Consider the following 19998-nt stretch of genomic DNA (forward strand, 5'->3'; position numbering starts at 1 on the left):
ATGGGCCTCTATACACCTATGGAGATATTTCATTAGAAACCAGACGTTTCCACCTAGAATAGTCATTTACCACATTAACAATGTATAGAGTGTATTTCTGATTGATTTAATGTTATCTTCATTGAAAAAAACAATGCTTTTCTTTGAAAAATAAGGACATTTCTAAGTGATCCCAAACTTTTGAACGGTAGTGTATAAGCATGTTTTGCTTCTACCTTTACCTTTTCAGTATTTCTGTTTTGTATATTATATAGAATAATATTGTATTGTATTGTATTGCATTGATTGACTTTATACAATACACAACAACAACAACAACAACAATGTAGAAATGTATAATGGCTGCTCTCCACAAATATGTTCAGGTTTTATATCGGCTCATCAAATACACGTGACAGCGGCTGGATTTTGTTCAAATGTTCTTTATCGTTTATCGAATAATAAGAGCAATCCACTGGCATAATCTGTAACTCTCTCTCAAGAAGACGCGTTTCTTTGCTTTTATTTTGTAGCATCAATCGCTAGCTTCCGAGCCCTATTCTCTCGCACTGTGGTTAACTTGGTGCCGCGTGTAGCCGTCGCTGATTGGAGCGTCACGCCGTCCAATCAGCGACGGCTCTGTCGAACTGTGGGGCTGTACCACTATCACAAGAAGGGGGGGGGGCGAGTGCGAGGCCGCTTAATAGATGTTATCATCTTTTCTTCTCATTAAGGACCTGAATGTCCATGTGACCTGCATATATTCATATTTTACACTTCTTAAAGGTTTTATCTGTAACGATTATAGAAGCCAAAATGAAAAAAGTCTGATCAGAAAGGAGCTGCAGGGCAACACCCTTATTTATTTAAAGCCCTGAAGCTGAAGACCCTTGGGGGGGTCAGGAAGCCACTGAGCATCACCCCCCCTCCTGGAGGACACGGGCAACTGCAACTGAGTATCACTAGCCACAGAGATTAGTATTCATTGTGGTTGGAATAGTCCAACATCCATCATATGTTGCCCATTGTTGTCACTTAAGAAAAGTATTTCACTATCAAGTGGTTTTCTCCCAATAATTTTGACTTTAATGTATAATATTAACAATAAAATTGCTCGTAAGTATGACTAATAGATAATAATAATATTATGCACCATTATGTCATATTCGTGTAGAAAAGAGACATTCTTCATGTTACTAGGCCTCTTAGAGACATGGAGGCTAATTTATACTAAACTAAGTTCACCTTAAATAAAAAAGTAATACACCTGTTATTGAAATTTTGACACACATTTTGTTTGATTTGTCTACAAATGTTTTACGGGGGGCCTATTTATATTTGTAAAATATTTGTAAAATATTTAAAAATATATATATATATTTGTAAAATATATATCTAAAAATATTTGTAAAATATTAAATAAATATTTGTAAAATATTAAATACATATTTGTAAAATGTTTAACTATTTATAAAAAAATAATAATAAAACATATATGTATTTGTAAAATATTTGTAAAAGAAATTATAATTTTAAAAACTATATATACTTTTTTTAAATTATTTTAAAATATTTGTAAAAATGTTTTTATTATTTTTTTTATTCTCTCACTGGCTTGACGTGACCGAGTTTTACAAATGTGCTATTTGGATTGTGGAACGTTTAATAATGAATATTCAAATACGACAGAGCAAATATTTGAGATACATGGAAACCCACATTTTCAGGAGCTTTCGGTTTAAAAAGATCAGGTACAATTTATTAAATATGATTTTTTTAAAAAGAATACCCAAAAAAAAGTACAGGAGGTGACAGACCTTTTTGCACAAAAACAATACATTTATTCAAGTGTTCTCCAGCACAAGTACATACTCTATCTTCTCTCTGGACACTGAAGAATGCGAGGGGTGGAGGGGGAGGGAGGAGGGGGGGTCAAAGGTCAACGTGGAGAATGACTGCTACATCTGCTGTGTACGAACTGGTCTTGAGGGGAAAAAAGCGTATTGGCCATAAAACAGTTATGACATAAAAAAAAGTCACACGGTATCACCGAACATATAGAATTATATCGAACAGAGAAACTCAAAAGGTTATTTTCTGATATAGAAAAAAAGTTCAAAAACGACATTTCGAAGACACAGACATGGAGAATATTACGGCATGGAATCTAGGATTAGGAAAGCGATGCGTATCAAGCGTTATGCTACAGTAAAAGTAAATTTTTTGTCTTTTTTCCTCACACAAAGCACCAACTACAGCAATCTCTAGTCTAAAACAATATATATATTTATATATATAAGGAAATCCTTTTCATTATTTGTTATCCTTTTTTTTTTTTCAAGTACAAAGTTTAGAAAAAAACCGCCTTTGTTAATATATTTTATACGAGTGAAATAATAGTTCTCAGGAACTTAAAAACAGTCGTGGTCGTCGAGACATTATTTCTCTTTCAATCAAATATATTTTTCTCGTTCGAATAATTAAAAAAAAGTTTTAGCACCATCAGAAAATACCGACAATCTTTTTTTGTGAAAGTCTTACAAAAGGAAACAGAAGGAACACCAGCGTGTAGGGCTGTGCAGTGAAGTTCATCTTAAAGCTGTCCAGGCCACCATTAAGATCACATGACATTAAAACCAATCAGTACGATAAAGTAGTCGACTTGAAGTCTTCCCCCGACATCTAATGCTCAGAAAAGCAAGTTTTAATCAAATTTGTCACTTGGTCTAAAAAAATAAAATTATTTTGAAAACCTAAATATTTTCCCCCTAATTCGATGATATATATTAGCAAAGAATTATATTTGTTAAAAAAAAAGAAAGATAAAAAAACTAATTGAAAACAGCAACCGGAAAAAACTTTATGTACAAACACAAGGTGATGTTAAGTGTGATATAAGTATTATAGGAGGAGGGGGTGTGGGGGGGAGGGGGATGACATCGGTGTGCGTGGACAGACATTATGGCGATAAGGTCACTTAAGAAATTAATTACATTAAGAAATTTAATTTTCCCAAATTTAGAATCTTAAATACGATATAGACAAGCGATAACATCTGTCGCTTTTAACCTTTTTTTACTCTTTAAAAGTATTTGTTTAGGTTACAATCAAGATATTTTTTAAATTAGTGAATCCAAATTTGGATCGGCACTTAAAAAACGTGTCAACATGACGACGTAGAGCCCTAAACTCTGTTCTTACATTTGAGATCTTAAAGTATATAGACAATCTTTGAATGTGGAGAGGTCTCACACTGCCTCGGTAACAGCGGACAGTATGAATGATGATGGGAGGAAGGGAAAAAAGGGATCAAATAACATGGGTTTCACATATCAAAATCCATTCTTTGACTTCTATTGGCACAGCCCTACTGGATACAACAAGTATTACACAAGTGTAGATCAGTTCACATCATGAACAAATTTAAATTAAAATAAAAAACAATTCACAAGAACCAAATTTTTTTTTAAAATATCAATAATTTAAAAAAAGAGAATATACATATATATATATATATATATATATATATATATATAATTTTCTTTTTTGAAAGTGCTTTGTAATGTTGATAAAACAGCACAAAGTTGCTATAAAAAAAGAAAAGGTAGAAGAACTTTGTGAAGCCGCACCATATTGTTGAGGATTTGCACCCGACAGTTTTAGATGAGGTGGAAGTTGACGAGGTGTTGAAGTTACCCGGCCCGGTCGCCCTCCCCTCCCTCCGGCGACCACACCGACTTGTGTACAGTAAATATCATCATATCATCGGGATGAAACGTCGACAATAACAAAACAAAAAAAATAGCTTCACAGACGTTGATCTTAAGTTTTGAATGAGCGGGAAACATCATCGCCCATGTGGCTGTAGTTTTGTGCAGATTTGTTTTGTGCTGAGCCTGAGAGATATTAAACGAGCACCAGTAAGCTGCGCAATGCACAGAAAAAGAGCAAAACGCTCTATTTCTGCAACCCGGAACATACTTTTGTTTTTCTTTCTCAACGTCAAGCCCACATTTGTAGTTTTTTCAGGTTTTAAAAAAAGAGTCTAAAGTCTCCACACGGGCGCACGATGTTTCTCGTCACCTTCGAAGCACCATGGCGTTGTAACCATATTACAGTAGTACCGTTATCACCTTCAGTTGTTGTGTAGAAACTGTAAACAAAGAGGTATATTATGGGATCTGGTGTGTTTTGGGAATTCTTAAAGAGACGCAGCTCTCTTGACACTGAGGGGAATTAGCCCCGCCCCTTTTCCACACCTGCAGGAAGCATGGCCGCCGCTCTGCAGGTAGTGAATCTCGACGTCACACGGCGGAACCCCCCCCATCCCCCCGTGTCACGAGAAGAAAGCACTCGGTCCTCAAGTATAGCTTGCACGAAGAAAAGAAAAAAAACATCACTTGATAACACTGCTAAAAAGGTAAAAATGACAAATAGAAAAATTAAATAGAAAAGAATTACAATTCAAACATGGGAAATCATGTGAAATCTACGCCGATGGTTTCCGCTGGCGGGGGCGGGGGAGGGGTACAATTCAAAGGATCGAGGCTCTAAATTGTGGTTTTTCCTAAAAAAAATTTCCGAGCGTCGTTTTTCTCCCCCCCCCCCCCCCTGTCGCTCAAGTGCAGGCAAAGTATTCCTTGAGCGGCGCAAACAGGTGTCGGATCACCGGGACGCTCCACGACCGGCCGAGCAGCCGCTGCCTGGCCAGCCGGCTCATGTTGGACACGTCCGTGTAGTGGACCGGGAAGCCGAAGATCCTGGCAGAGGACCCGGAAAATAAATAAATAAATAAGGAGACAGGAGAAAGGTAATTTTTAAGATTTTGATGACGTTTAGTTTAGTGTGACGTTTTTTTTCTTCTTTCCCTCACGTACCTCTCCATCTCGGTGCACCACAAGATGTCCTCCTTCTCGTTCATGTACACAGGGAAGTGCTGGTCCTTGCCCTGCTTGATGGAGTTGGACCTGGTGGTGATGGTCCTCACCTTGCCGAACTATATTCAATTATATACATTCAGACTTTTGAATGCACCGAATAAATGCAACGTTAAGATCAGTCGTGCAATATTACACGAATACCTTCGCTGTTCTGCCGTGTTCGAGACAGTCCTGCAGGTCCAACCTGTCGTTGTACATGGCACTCAGGGGCCTGCAAAGGACAAAGAACAGGGGCCACGGTTGAGATGAGGAGCATTGACCTGTGTTGTCCTGAAGGGTAACGCTGGAACCGGCAGCGTTGATGCAATGGTCCTTAAAAGTGCTGGTATTCTGCCACTCAAAGAAATACAAATGTTTCTTCTTCCTCTTTCCACTTCGTCTGGTCTGTTTTCTTGCTGTGTCTCCCCCTGTGGGCCTCGTGAGGTCACAGCACCCGCCCAGGCTCCGGAGCCCCCGTGGGAGCAAATGGGCCGGATCAAGCGAAAGGTGTGTATGAAAATATTGAATTTCTCTGTCGAAATCTAAACGACCGTTGTGTTGAAATACATTATTTTAGTGTTAAAATACGTTATTTTAGTGTTAAAATACGTTTGTTTTTAAAAAAATATATTATATTTTGTTAAAACATATCATTTTTGTGCTAAAATATATTATTTCTGTGCTAAAATATATTATTATTTGTTAAAATATATTATTTTTGTGATAGAATATATTATTTTTGTGTCAAAATATATTATCTTTGTGTTAAAATATATTATTTTTGTGCTAAAATAGATAATTTGGGTGTTAAAATATATTATTTTTGCGGATCAAATCCTCGATATACAGGACTGTCTCAGAAAATTAGAATATTGTGATAAAGTTCTTTATTTTCTGTAATGCAATTAAAAAATTATTAAATATTAAAAGAATAAAAGGCTTGCAATATTTCAGTTGATTTGTAATGAATCCAGAATGCATGACATTTTTGTTTTTTTAATTGCATTACAGAAAATAAAGAACTTTATCACAATATTCTAATTTTCTGAGACAGTCCTGTACATCTGTGACCTTGATTCCAAACGCGTTGTTCATTTCCTGCCGTTAACACATTCACATTAACATTTCTCCACTAAAATCACGTTTCAGAAACCTCCAGGACGACGCTTTACTTTCATAACTACTTTCAACATCTGAACACATCCTCTTCATTTAAAGTCTGCAGCCTGGCCAGTTTCACATCCTAATTCTGCAGTCTTAAAAAAACATCTTCTAGTTTATATAAATATATATATATAAATGGAGTAGTCACTATCTTAATTAGGGTAATTGTTAAAAGCTCACGCTTTGTTAATTTAGTCCCCTTTATCAAAAAGGTATATATATATATATATATATATATTTTCCCCCCACATGTAGGTAACAGGCAGCTGCACCGACCTGTTCATGCCAGGGAGGTTCCCCCAGAAGTAGCGGGCGCGGTGGGCGGCGGACACTTCCTTGGCATCGATCATCACCGGGTTGCACTGGAACCCAAATAAAGCAGAAAAGAGACCTGACACCAGGAACCCAGATTACAGTAGAGTCATTATTCAATAGCTCAGCATTACTGGCATCGGGTTCCAAAAATCAATGTTAGTGTGCGGTCGTCCCGCCATTTAAAAGGGGTTTTAAACACAACACAGAGAGAGTCCATACTCGTGCCACCAGAGGGCGCTCACACGCCAACGAGTCAGTCAGACTGAGTCTCCAAAAGGTGTGACCGGTTTATGACCCGGAGGATAGAGGGAGGCTGACCTCTAAAAAGCGAGATATGTCCCTCTTGTCGCTGACGCCCATCGCCACCACGTTCTCAAAGAGCCAGAAGAACGGACGGTTTTCGCCCTCCTTGGGCCGGGCCTCGTGCAGCAGCCTGTAGAACTCAAAGAACAGGCGACCGGTGCCCTCTGGGACACACACACACACACACATGGACACACATTTTTGTGATTGGCCTCTTCAGGTAATCAATCGATCCGGTGAGCAATGCACGTACCGAAAAGGCCTTTCCTGGCCGGGTTGACGATGGAGAGGTCGTTGCATGGGCTGCCACCGATGACAAGGTCAAAGGGCCCCCACTCCTGTATCTGCATGGACCCAGGGTCAAGAAATAGAGATAAAGATAGTAGAGATAGTCATGTGCTGCAACACATTTGTAAATTTAGTTCTACTCATAATGTATATAATGTCCTTTATTGTCTTAATGGAGCAATATGTTATTGTTTTCTCTTTTTCATCATTTTCATAGCACTGTTTTTTTATTTAACTCTATTAAAGGCATCATTGTTGTAGTAAATATGGTCCAGGAACAACGTAATGTGATGTAAGTGACCTGTATATCAGTCATGTTCAGGAACAGACTTTACATTTATTTATATATTATATATTAAATTCATTCCTCATAGAAGTTTTTACTGGCGCCCGATACTTGGTCGGCCTTTGCTGCGGTGGAGCGACACAATAAATATATATTATGAATTAAAATAGCTGGATCTCACAAGTGTTGCATCCACGTCTCTTTTTAATTAAATATTGAAGTTGTTATGAGCGGTCGGTGCAGTTGCATGAATTTAAAAAGCATGGTACAACTTAAAAAAAGATAAGCATACGTCACTACCCTGAGCAAAAATAAATATTTATAAATATTTGTATATATATGTACACTACCGTTCAAAAGTTTGGGGTCATCCAGACAATTTTGTGTCTTCCATGAAAACTCACTTTTATTTATCAAATGAATTGAAAATTGAATAGAAAATATAGTCAAGACATTGACAAGGTTAGAAATAATGATTAATATTTGAAGTATTAATTTTGTTCTTCAAACTTCAAGCTCAAAGGAAGGCCAGTTGTATAGCTTATATCACCAGCATAACTGTTTTCAGCTGTGCTAACATAATTGCACAAGGGTTTTCTAATCAGACATTAGTCTTCTAAGGCGATTATCAAACACAATGTACCATTAGAACACTGGAGTGATCGTTGATGAAATGGGCCTCTATACACCTATGGAGATATTTCATTAGAAACCAGACGTTTCCACCTAGAATAGTCATTTACCACATTAACAATGTATAGAGTGTATTTTTGATTAATGTTATCTTTATTGAAAAAACAGTGCTTTTCTTTGAAAAATAAAGACATTTCTAAGTGACCCCAAACTTTTGAACGGTAGTGTATATAAAATCGTACTCACGTGCTTGCGCGTGACGTTCCTCACGTCTCCGACGTACATGATGCGCCCCTGATGCCGCACAATGCCCACCGTGATGGAGTCCTCGCACACTTCGGAAGCGATGTAGCGATCCACCCGGATGCCCAGTTCCTTCAGCACCAGCAGCCCTGCACAGGCCGAGAGGTCAAGAGGTCAAAGAGGTCGAGAGGTCAAGAGGTCAAATAGGTCAGACGGAATGTAGAAAGACGAGGACGCCAATGAACAGTGCGTTATAAAGAAGATGTGTAGCTCTGGAGCATCTCTCTGATTCATAAACAAATCATACGCTGAGTAGTACTGAAAATGAACAGAGATAAATGGAAACATGACTATATTTAATAGAGATGAATAGAAACATTACTATATTTAATAGAGATAAATAGAAAGATTACTATATTTGGTAGAGATAAATAGAAAGATTACTATATTTAAAAGAGTTAAATGGAAACATTACTATATTTAATAGAGATAAATAGAAACATTACTATATTTAATAGAGTTTAATGGAAACATTACTCCATTTAATAGAGATAAATGGAAACATGACTATGAAAATGATGCATTAATAGAGATAAATGGATCTCACCTGTTGCTATGCCGTCAAATAGCGACAGAACACGAATGGCGTTCCTCTTCTCCACCATGACCGGGGGGTAAAGCTTTGGTGCATCCTGAAGTTGAGAGAGAGAGAGAGAGAGAGAGAGAGAGAGAGAGAGAGAGAGGGAGAGGGAGGATGAGGAGACAGGATCCACGACTCCTCAGTCGGAGGCCAGTTAATTGGGATTTAAAGGCCTTAAAAAAGGGTCCATCACTCACAAAGTCCTGGTCGTGGTTGTTGGCGAAGAAGTGCTGCAGCCGGTTGGGCCAGTCCGGGCGGCGCCGCAGGAGGCCGAACACGTCCGTCTGGCCGCACATGAAGCAGTTCCACGGGTCCTCGTTGATGGCCAGGTGGGCGGCGCCCGGACCCACAAGGAGGTCCACACACTCTACGCAGAAACACCTGCACACACACACACACACACACACACACAGTTCACACTTACTTAAATTAATACACTCGTGTGTATGTATGCACTAAGTTTTCTACTTTTTTATTAAATTATTAAGTTATCAGAAGGGCTGGAGCCTGAGTTCCACAGACGGGACATTAAAAACGTCACATTGTTTGTTTTTGTGTCTTTTAATAGACTTATTTGACAGTTTATCCTTATAAGGAGAGTGTATAATAAGTGATTGACAGCAAAAAATCTGTTTAAAAAATAATTTCTATTTTATTTGTGACAAACAAACTCCGTGAAGATGCTGTATGTACAGTATTTATTAGAAAAACTATTCTTCAGGGTAAAGAAATAAAAATATTTCTGGAAATATTTCCAAATAAAAACATTGTTGAGCATCTAAGTTTTTTTCAGTTATTACAGTGAATATATATGTTTAAAATATGACAGATTGAGATACAGGCGCCTCCTCTCAAGACAGCCTTTTGTTGGTCCTAGATTAAAATAAATCAACTTTCTTTATTCATGTCATGGTGGACCGGGTCTCTCACTTCTGTGTGTGCGACTCATTTTGTATTTATTTAATCAAAGTTGTGATAGCGTCTACTCCAATAACTGAAATTATGTTGAGCTCTACTTGCTGCCACGTGTCAATCATTTTATTTACCATCCACTAATTTTTGTTGTCGTCTTCTTTTAATTAGTCTGTTTCTATCTCCCATTTTGACTCTATCCTCCACATATCGACCCCGCCGCTCTGACACTTGCAGACTCTCTCTCTCTCCTCTCCACCCCTCCGTTCCCCGATCTTACCGACAGCAGTTGTTGTTCCCGCACATGAGCACCTCTCGGCCCCCGCAGCAGATGGTGCAGTACGACTGGTACCCGTCGTCGTCGTATTGGTAACCGCATTCGAGGAAGCAGTTCTGAGAGAAAAACACAACAAAAAGGACTCATTTAAAACCTTAAATGTCACCTTTTTCTGCCGCTTTTATTTGAATGACCTCTGCCGCAGCTCACCTTACAGCTCTGGCACATTCCTCCTGCAAACAGCGGGTGCTCCAGGCTCACGTTCAGACTTCCACAGGAGATGCAGATGTCTGCAGGGAGAGGTTCAGTGCATCAGTAGTTAACACTAGAGAGACCCCCCGCCCCTCTAGAGGTCACACAGAGGACAAGACACTTACCCTCTAGGCTGCGGCACTTTTGTCTCACTTCTTGAACGAGCCGTTCTGAAAAAGAAAAGAAAAAAATCATCAGTCAACAGTTACACATTTCACTCTCCAATTTTACTTTATAGTTCTTTTAATTTTACTTATCCCAAATAGATAAGAAGGAAAAAACACATAGAACTACAAATCATGCAGCAATCTGTGCAATTTAAAACATAAAGATATATACAAAAAAGTATTTTTGTTGTTGTTGAAAAAGTAATTTTCTTTCTTGTCTTTTATTTATTTTTAATTTACATTTTAATTTTTTTTCCAAATGATATTTATTTCATTTTTTAATTTATTATATTTTTTATCAAATGTTTACATTTTAAATTGTTTCAATATTTTCAGTATTCTCTTAGCTCTTGTTGTTTTTTTCATATAATTTTTACATTTAATGATTTTTTCAAATCATTTTTTAATAATGTTATTTTTAATATAAACGTCAGATTAAATGATGCTACATATGTTATCTACAGAATTTTAAAAGCCTTTAAAAAAGGATCGGACATCCTCGGGAACTGAGATTGAAAATTGGTCTTTAACGTTGCAGCGGATGCCTTTTTTTTTGTGTACGAGTACGAGACGTGATAAATTATTAAACTTTTACAGTGGAAAACGTCGTAGAATACAGTTTTTTTATGATATCCGTGGACTCCCTGCAGTCTACAAAACATGAAAATTAAAGAAATCTTGAGGTTTCTGATGTTAATGAATTGCATTATGTATATTTATCAATCGTAGTAAGATCACGCCTGTAGATTAGAAACCACGAGGACCCAACATTGAGCCCTGTGGTTCCCCGAATTATACGAGGAGCAATTGTAAGACAAAATGTGAATATTTCGGTGTCCATTCTGGCTTTAAATCCACCGCGGCTACAGGAGGAGCTTTATTAGGAGGAACATACAGCTTTGTTGACTCAATAGACGAATGGATTCATAATCAGAAGTCAATGGTTCTGACTTTGAGTAGATAATTGGTCAATATATGAGAAGTGATGTCCAAAAGTATAGAGTGTTTCAAAGTATTGAGCTTTTTAAGTGAGATATGCAAAAAGTAAATAGGTAAGTAAACTTAATCTAAAGCATCAGCATTACAGTGTGCACACACAGTCGAATGAAATAACGCGAATAGTCAAAGAAATAACATAAAATCCGTGAAAGGGATTTAATCAAAAGCTTGTCTATACTATCACTGAATCATGTGCCTTCATCGTCTTGCGTGGACCTCTTGTCCAATCACGATTTCTCCGACCACTAACCCACTAGCCCACGAGCCCACTAACCCACTAACCCACTAGCCCACAGCCACACAGGAGGAAATATAGAGATCCCGACTCCTCTTTCACATCCTAAACGAGGCTCCTCACCTCGCGTCCTCTCGTCAATGATTTCCTTGACCTTGGGTTTCTCCGCTGCGCTCTTGCGAGGCTTCTTGGCCGGAGGAGGAGGCGTGTACGCCGCCGCTTCAGGCTCCGCCCACATCTCAGGGTACACCTCTTTGTACGGGTTACGCTCCTCTGGAGTGACAGTAAAATATTACAGGGTGAGGTATTCAATGACATGCTGTGATTTAATAGCTTTTATAATTGAAGAGGTCTTTGAATAACATAACAGTGACTCGTTACCTTCCGGAGGCTCTAAGGCCTTCGGTCCAGCGGGTTGGAATCCGGTCTTCGCCCAGTCGATCATCTGCTTGTTCAGCATTTCTACAGATTTGGAGCTTTTTGTCTCGTCACTGTCGGGGGGAGAGACGAAGGCCTTTCCTGCCCGGCTGCTGGCCGCCTGCGAACACATCAAATAAAACCCCATTCATGACGTTTCATGCTCAATATACTCACAGGAATAATCGTTGGCTAAATCATTAAGTGTGGGGGGCCCATTCTCTAAATATAATTGTTATGTTTTTTCTGGATAGTGCACACAAAGACTCTGGCTAAAGGAAAGATGACAATGCATTAGATCCTTCCACATAAAGGGAAATAAACCAATGACATTAGCGGCAACAAATTTAATCAGAAGTCTCGTTCTGACCTCATCGACATTGTCAAAATTCTTTTAGATAACACGGGCTGCACTTTGCTTAAAATGGGGTCATTTTCCTAAATATTTTCTGGCCACGAAACTTTCTTACTTTCTTTTAACAATTAAAAATAATGTAAAATATATATATATATTAATTAGATACAAAAAACTTGCGCTCTTGTTGCTCACCTGCAGCACCTCGTAGATGGCCTTCTTGTACATGGGCTGCTTGTTGTAGGTCGGTTGGTGAAAGGCGTTATCGAAGGAACTTAAAGGCATGAGCTTCTCTACACAAACCTGCAGAAGAAATATCATAATAATCTGGAGATTGACGGCTTTTTTACACATTTTCTGTCTAAAATTGTTGTTATCAAAAAAACTGACAGCAATATTAACTCTAGCTCTAGACACTCACCACGGAGAATTTTCCGTCTCCAAACCACATGACCCACCGGGTCCCGTCTGCAGCTCGGCTCCGCCTCGTCATCCACCAGGAGACGACGCGGCCCGGCCACCACGAGAACCCGCGCAGCTTTCCCCAAACCAGCTCGCCGATGCCAAAACCACGACCGTCCTGCAGCCCAAAAATAAAAGACGATTAACACCCCCTTCTCTTTTCTTATATGGGATGATTTCTCAAATATTCCACATGGTGCTTTCCAAATCATCCGTCTCTATCCTTAAAAATACCCATTATACCTTTACTTGTATGGACAGATATGCATTAATTGTCAGTTTTACAAAACTTTAGATAGATTATAAACAGTATATATAGAGCAACTTGAGGATATTACTAAATTAAATTATTAAGTTATAAAACAAAGGAAATTATTCTAATTAAAGAAATTAAAATTCTTTAATTATTCCAATTAAATAATTGAAATTCTCAAATTTCTGCCAAAGACATTTAATTCTCATGATCACTTTGGACAAAAAAAAAGTGGCAAAATCTCAAAAGTAAGAAGCCGGAAATGGAATTTCTGTTATTATTTTGCTAGAAAAATTATTGCATTGATTTAAAAAAAATTAAATCCTCTTTCCAGTGAGGATCTCCGGCCCACAGACGTCCACCATCGGTGTGAATCTCCATCCTCTCACCTCGTACTCGGGCTCCGTGTCTGCCGGCTTGGGGGACGTCTTGTCTCCCCCTCCGATGGCGACAGGCTCCGGGGTCGTGTCCACGGTGGGGGAGGCGGGGTCAGTCGGCTGCTGAGGCGGAAGCTGCTGATGCTGCTGTTGTTGTTGTTGTTGTGGTTGTTGTTGTGGCAGGGACGACTGCGATTGCTGTTGATGCTGAGGCTGCGACTGAGCGTGCGCCTGCTGCTGCTTCACAGGTGACGGGTGCTTGATCACCGAGACGTCTTCCATCCGAGTCTCCGCTTCGTTCTCCTCGGGGTCTTTCATCGTGTTCATCGCCGACATCAGATTGGACTTTTGTTCTGCCTGAAACACAGACGGGTCACCGTGGGGATGAGGACAGCGCTTCAGAAATGCAGCGTTCATTATAATATTTAACAAAAATATTTATTAAGGGGATATATCATGTGAACGTGCTTTCAGTTCAACAGAATTCACATGACTTCTTCATGACTGATCTAAGAAGCGACTGAGTCGTCTTATTTCTTCTAGTGTGGGGGTTGGCAGGCATTCCAGAAACCCAAATGCACCTGCACTGACAACCTGAGGTGTTCATTATATGCTTAGCCATTTATATTATATATATAAATATATATAGAGCAGTTTGGCAAAATCCTATCTCTAATTATTAAAGAAAAAATTCTTGAAAAGAGATCAAAACATGTTCTTGAAAGGAACCGAAAGAAACGACGGCTAACAAACTCAAAACCAAAACTACATCCTCATAAAAAAAATAAAAAATAAAAAATTTCAGCCACAATGTCCAGCTAACGTAACTTTTGCTCTCTGGCTAACGTAACCATGATTCCCTGGCTAACGTAACCGTTGCTCCCTGGCTAACGTAACCATGATTCCCTGGCTAACGTAACCATGATTCCCTGGCTAGCGTGACCATTACTCCCTGGCTAACGTGACCATTACTCCCTGGCTAACGTAACCATGATTCCCTGGCTAACGTAACCATGATTCCCTGGCTAACGTGACCATTACTCCCTGGCTAACGTAACCGTTGCTCCCTGGCTAACGTGACCATTACACCCTGGCTAACGTAATCATTGCTGGCTGAATCGAGACCTTGCAGGTCTCTCAATAAAATGGCATCACTACCAAAAAACACCCGGGAGCATGAATCCCGATTGTGGGAGCGCCGACAGCCTTTTGTAAACACGGCTTTATCTCTACGACTGTAATGCCCATTCGTCAACACCACGGCATATACAGTAACTCCATGGTGTGTCCAGTGAGCTCACCGGGTTTGTGGTACCTGACACTGAACCGCTGGGTCCATCCGAGAGGACGAGACGCAGCCGGGACTTAAGCCTCTCACTGTAAATCCCCAACAGCTGCACTCATTCTGATGTCTCTCTCTCACTCTCTCACTCTCTTAAACACACACACACACACACATTAGCTTTCTTCTGCTCTCTTTCTTCAAAACGCACACACACACACACACTCAGTATATCTGCAGGTCCTATATGCAAACAATTCAATTCAATTCAGTTTATTTGTATAGCCCAATTTCACAAATTACAAATTTGTCTCGGAGTGCTTTACAATCTGTACACATAGACATCCCTGCCCCAAAACCTCACATCGGACCAGGAAAAACTCCCAAATAACCCTTCAGGGGGGAAAAAAAGGGAAGAAACCTGCAGGAGAGCAACAGAGGAGGATCCCTCTCCTAGGATGGACAGATGCAATAGATGTAATGTGTACAGAAGGACAGATTTAGAGTTAAAATACATTCTATGACACGTGTTAGTCGTACTATAGGATCCACGTGAGCGCTGCTGCACAGCTGTGCTTACTTTCCTTGAGTCCTTCTCAGGTTCTCAGTTCTCTCTCTCACACACACACACACACACGACGCTGTAAATGTCCATGTACCGGGTGTGTAGGGAAGAGGAGGAAAAAGACAAGTCCTCAGTTCTCTCTCGCTCTCTCCCCCCTGCCCCCCTCTCTCTCTCTCCCTCTCTCCCTCTCTCTCTCCTCAGTGTGTGACTCGTAAACAAAAGGGCCTTTAAGGGGGAGGCGGTGCTCAGGCGGCATGAGGAGGCGGGGCTTCGGGCCCTGAAGAGTAGAAACATGTGCTCTTCAATCGAGAGAGGGGCTTGTGGTTTATAAATATCTGGACTGTAAGTGCTGGACGGATGGGTTCAAAGACCCTCGGGCCATGTGTGTGTGTGTGTGAGGCTTCTTGGCTCTCGCACCAGCACATCGGAGTCAGGGTCCGACAGCCTGGGGGGAAAGAGATCTGTAACGTCGACAAGTGAGAAGAAGAAATGGGCTGAAGAACTGCCAAGCGACGTTTTATGAAATTACTCTTCATCTCCGGTCACCAGTAATCAAGCTGGACACTGTGATGCTCGTTTTTGGGGTGTTTAGGGGGTCAGGCGATCTCCAGGGTTCCGTCTCCTCACAGCCAATCAGAAAGAAACACTCGAAAATGCCAGTGTGTGTGTGTGTGGGGGGGGGGGGGGGGGAGTACAGTGGTCATAAGGAACCAGATATTTGGTCTCTGGACTCCTTCCCAGTTGTAAATGGCCCCCCTATGGGCGCCTCCCAGTGTGTGTGTGTGTGTGTGCAGTTCCACCAGCGAGACACACACAGGCCCCTCTAAAATGGGGGTGGGGGGGGGGCTGGGGGGGAGGATAGGAAAAAGGAGGTAGCAGTTGAGACACAATGCATGTCTTTATCATTTTTGCACACGCCCGCCCCGCCACTGACAGCTCTGGAACACCACCGCTTGTATCCGCTGTCACGTCGGCGCTGAAAGCAAACACAATGGATGACAGCGGACGCACTATAGATGTATAAAGCACGGCAGAGACACTTCTACACTACGTTATATACACGACGACAACGGAGAACTCAACCGAGGTAACCGTACTGACGTAAGTGTGGATCTGGTTACGGGTGGAGTGGAAAGCTGTAGAGGCATGTCGGGGGCACAATGAGGGATAATCGGACCAAGAGGGGTGTGCGTACCCTGAGGGCTCGAGGGTTGACGGAGTGCACTGGGAGGCAGGAAAAAAGATATTAGTCTCTAGGGGGTGTAGATAATACCTCTGTGTCTAATATAGTTATGTGTATGGTAATAAAAGATGCTTATTACAAGGCTGTTAACATTATGAGGAAAAAGGGTCAAAAGACGAAGACGAGAAGCGTAAAAACAAATCAAGACAATGTTAGAGATGAATAGAAACCACGTGAGAGTATCAGTTAATGAATGTACAATAGAGAATAGATCACTCCCTAGTTAGACATTGTTTTCTTTTAATTTGTTCTTTCATTCTGTCTCGTTTGTGTCGTTCATCTTATGTTTTACACTTCTTCTAAATATGCGTGTCACGAAAAATTAGCATCGTCTAAAAATCTCCACATGCAAAGTCAGTTGTACTTGATGCCTACTTTCGTTAAGAAATAAAAACAATTTTAAAATGAAATGAAATACGGCGTTGCCGAACGTTACTTCCTCACGCGACGTGACGGCGCATCTTTTTGAAGCGACACGCAAAAGAGTTTGACCTTTGAGTGCAGCAGGCGTCTCTCATGCAAACAGGCAGAGGGGGTGGGGTTATGTAATCGTTTTAAAGTGTAAATACTGTGTGAAAAGGTTTCTTTTGCGTGATTTTAGCACAGACCCGCAAAAAGGCTGAGTGTATTTCACAAGGGGGGGGGGGGCATAGGCCATCTGGTCCTCATTGTGTTGCATCCTTTTATGAGATAATTAGGAATATTACAGTCAGCCCTGAATACATAAACATAAACTCCCCATCATGAATTTACAAGTGGAGTCGTCGCTGCTCGGCTCTTCCTCTGAAGTCACGTTTAACAATATGTTCCAGTTATCAAATATCCCACCCCGAGCAGTCCCACGGAGCAAAGTACACAATGATAGGAAGGAAAGAGAGATTTGAAGGCCTTCACAACAAACCCCCCCCCCCCCCGCCCTCCAAGCTCAATGTTACGCAAGGGGAAAACATGGTGGCGACATTAACTTCAAAGGTAAATACATCTGCCCTAAAAATAAAAACCGATGCCGCTTCTGACGCGTCTATTCGCTGCCCATGAAACAGGAAATAGTTTCAGCACATATCTCCCCACCCCTCCGACCCCTCCTTCCCCTCACCACTGGGGGAGAACAACTTTTTATTTTCCACTCGAGCAACACTTTCCCCCCCAAAGCCCGGCGGCAGCCTGCTTCTCCCTCTCCCTTTCTTTTAAAGAGACGGGTGTTCACTTTAAGCCAACCACGACGACGCTCTTATGGAAAATACCTCAAGTCATCATATAATCCCCCCCTCCCCCCGCCCGACGTGCACGCTGCTATCTCTCCGTGTTATCAAACAAACAATGCAGTGCACATACCCATACACACCAGCGCGCAACCCCTCATAATCCAGTGTGGGGCTGGAGTGTGTGTTTTTTCTCTTTCTCTCACCCACCCCCACCCCCTCACCCCACTTCTTCTTCTCGGGGTAGAAGCATGAACATTTCTTTGTCTGGGAATTTAAGGTCAGGTGACTGGCGGTAGGAATTCTGGTTGGCTAGAGAGGACGAGCAGAGTTGTTGGCGGCGAGCCAAAGAGGCTGTCTCTCTCTCTCTCTCTCTCTCAAGAAAAAGCACGGGGGCTGGAAATGTGCTGCAAAGCCTCATCTCCACTCTCTCATATATCCATAGCACAGAGTTAATTTCCACGGGTGGGGGAGGGGTCAGGGGAAGAATGGGGGAGGGAAATGTAGAGAGGGAAAGTCCACTGTAACACAAGGCACATGAAAAGAAGGAAAAGAGAGAGAAGTGCAAGACGGCAGTAACCCTTTCAGCCAGCGCGTCCTCCACGCTGGAGGAGCAAAGCTCTGAACTCAAGCTATGAAGCGTTAGCATCGTGTTTAAAAAAAACTACTCATTCTTTGTGGAAATGGGATCAAATACCCCCCCAAAAAAACACACAATACGAGTTTGCGTCCTGCAAATGCCCCTTAAATCTCAACCTTGTATGTCGAGCAACTTGTTGAAGAAGAGATCCACCACCTCCGTTCGGCCTCGTATATCACGGGATTCCACTTGTGGGAGCCGAGCAGCGTCCGGCTAATTTGGCCATATTTCCTCCCAGGAGACATTTTTACGGCCGCTCTGAGCCCTCCACCAGAATAGAGCCGCGGAGACATTGAAGACATTGAAGGACCCCATGTTGATACTATGGAGGGTGAAGTTACACTACATTACATGACTACCAGCAGTCATATTGTATACATGACGTAGTAATGACCAACGTGGGGAACTTCAGGCAGCATTGGGAGCTTCTAATAACTGACCAAGAGGAACGTTTCACTGCCGTCGTTCCATATGCAGTAAATAATACAAGTTTATTGACAAAGAAAGGTCCGTAATGTAGTCGCCTTTCATCAAATCACCAGATCTCCAAGGGTCCAAAAGGTCTGCTCAGTTGTCACAGAGACGTTTCCATTTCTATGACATACCTCAAATAGTTCTTGACGTTTAAAAAGTCAGCAAAAACGACGTCAAGGTCCATTAACTTCCTGTTATTGCGCAACATATATGCGCAAAAGTTTTAATTGGAACTATTTGACCGCGCAAGAAATAGTCTCGATTGGAAATTGGAAGAAGAAAAGCTGGTGCAAATTTCCATAGCAGAGGTCACGGATGTTTCCTCAAAAAAGAAAGGTCCGTAATGTAGTCACCTTCACCAGATCTCCAAGGGTCCAAAAGGTCTGCTCAGTTGTCACAGAGACATTTCCATTTCTATGACATATCTCAAGGAGTACTTGACATTGAAAAAGTTGGCAAAAAAACGACGTCAAGGTCCATTAGCTTCCTGTTATTGCGCAACATCTATGCGGAAAAGGTTGAATTGGAACGATTTGACCCCGCAAGAAAATGGAAGAAGAAAAGCAGGTGCAAATTTCCATAGCAGGGGTCAGGGGCGTTTCCAGAACTGATACAATAGGCTAAGAACAAAGTCAGGAAATGGAGGAGCGAACTGAGCCAGAGCGGTCTGGGGAAAAAAATGGTACCTTCATGAGATATCAAATGACCCATCAAATACACTCGGCCCGTTGACGCTAACTTTAGCCTGGTCTTGTAATCTACGGTGGCCGGGACAGAGCTGGGGGTACTCACCTCCATCTTCCACTTGGCCAGCCATTCCTCTCTGGTCCTCTTGCTAATGAAATGAGGGTCACCAGCCTGGAAGGTTATTCTGGGCATGGGCCTCTGACGGAGGCCGATTTCAACTCCCCTCCTGCCTCGACCTCCCTGTTTAAGCTGTTAAAAAAATAAAAAATAAAAATAAAAAGTTAGCTACTTGTTTTTTAGGTTACTTCCTTCTTCTCTCAAAAAAGAAAATCATCCAGATTTGGAGTAGATCTGTGCTCTCGGTCTGTCACGAGAGCCGCTGAGACAGACTCTTGGTTAACGAGGGGGTAATTGGCGGTTGGGGGGTCG

General features: G+C 41.3%; 1 protein-coding gene across 4 annotated transcripts in view; it reads right to left on the bottom strand.

Moving 5' to 3' along the window:
- Nucleotides 1–1793: 1793 nt before the first annotated feature.
- dnmt3ab (DNA (cytosine-5-)-methyltransferase 3 alpha b) overlaps nt 1794–19998 on the bottom strand; it is a 33642-nt gene continuing 15437 nt past the window's right edge. For 3 of the 4 annotated variants that reach the window (XM_056426190.1, XM_056426191.1, XM_056426192.1), the window contains exons 6-23: nt 19675–19818; nt 13489–13833; nt 12806–12964; nt 12580–12687; nt 11994–12150; nt 11736–11885; nt 10337–10381; nt 10170–10249; nt 9963–10075; nt 8968–9151; nt 8738–8822; nt 8134–8279; nt 6934–7024; nt 6696–6844; nt 6339–6424; nt 5061–5130; nt 4857–4975; nt 1794–4739 (exon numbers count right to left, since the gene is read on the bottom strand). In XM_056426190.1, the coding sequence (XP_056282165.1) occupies nt 4598–4739; nt 4857–4975; nt 5061–5130; nt 6339–6424; nt 6696–6844; nt 6934–7024; nt 8134–8279; nt 8738–8822; nt 8968–9151; nt 9963–10075; nt 10170–10249; nt 10337–10381; nt 11736–11885; nt 11994–12150; nt 12580–12687; nt 12806–12964; nt 13489–13833; nt 19675–19818 (2373 nt within the window). In that variant the 3' untranslated portion in view covers nt 1794–4597. The remainder of the gene's footprint in view (nt 4740–4856; nt 4976–5060; nt 5131–6338; nt 6425–6695; nt 6845–6933; nt 7025–8133; nt 8280–8737; nt 8823–8967; nt 9152–9962; nt 10076–10169; nt 10250–10336; nt 10382–11735; nt 11886–11993; nt 12151–12579; nt 12688–12805; nt 12965–13488; nt 13834–19674; nt 19819–19998) is intronic. The other variant, XM_056426193.1, reaches the window with a different exon arrangement.

Source organism: Pseudoliparis swirei, chromosome 11 (assembly GCF_029220125.1).
Source record: "Pseudoliparis swirei isolate HS2019 ecotype Mariana Trench chromosome 11, NWPU_hadal_v1, whole genome shotgun sequence".
In the NCBI taxonomy this organism is placed as follows: Eukaryota; Metazoa; Chordata; class Actinopteri; order Perciformes; family Liparidae; genus Pseudoliparis; species Pseudoliparis swirei.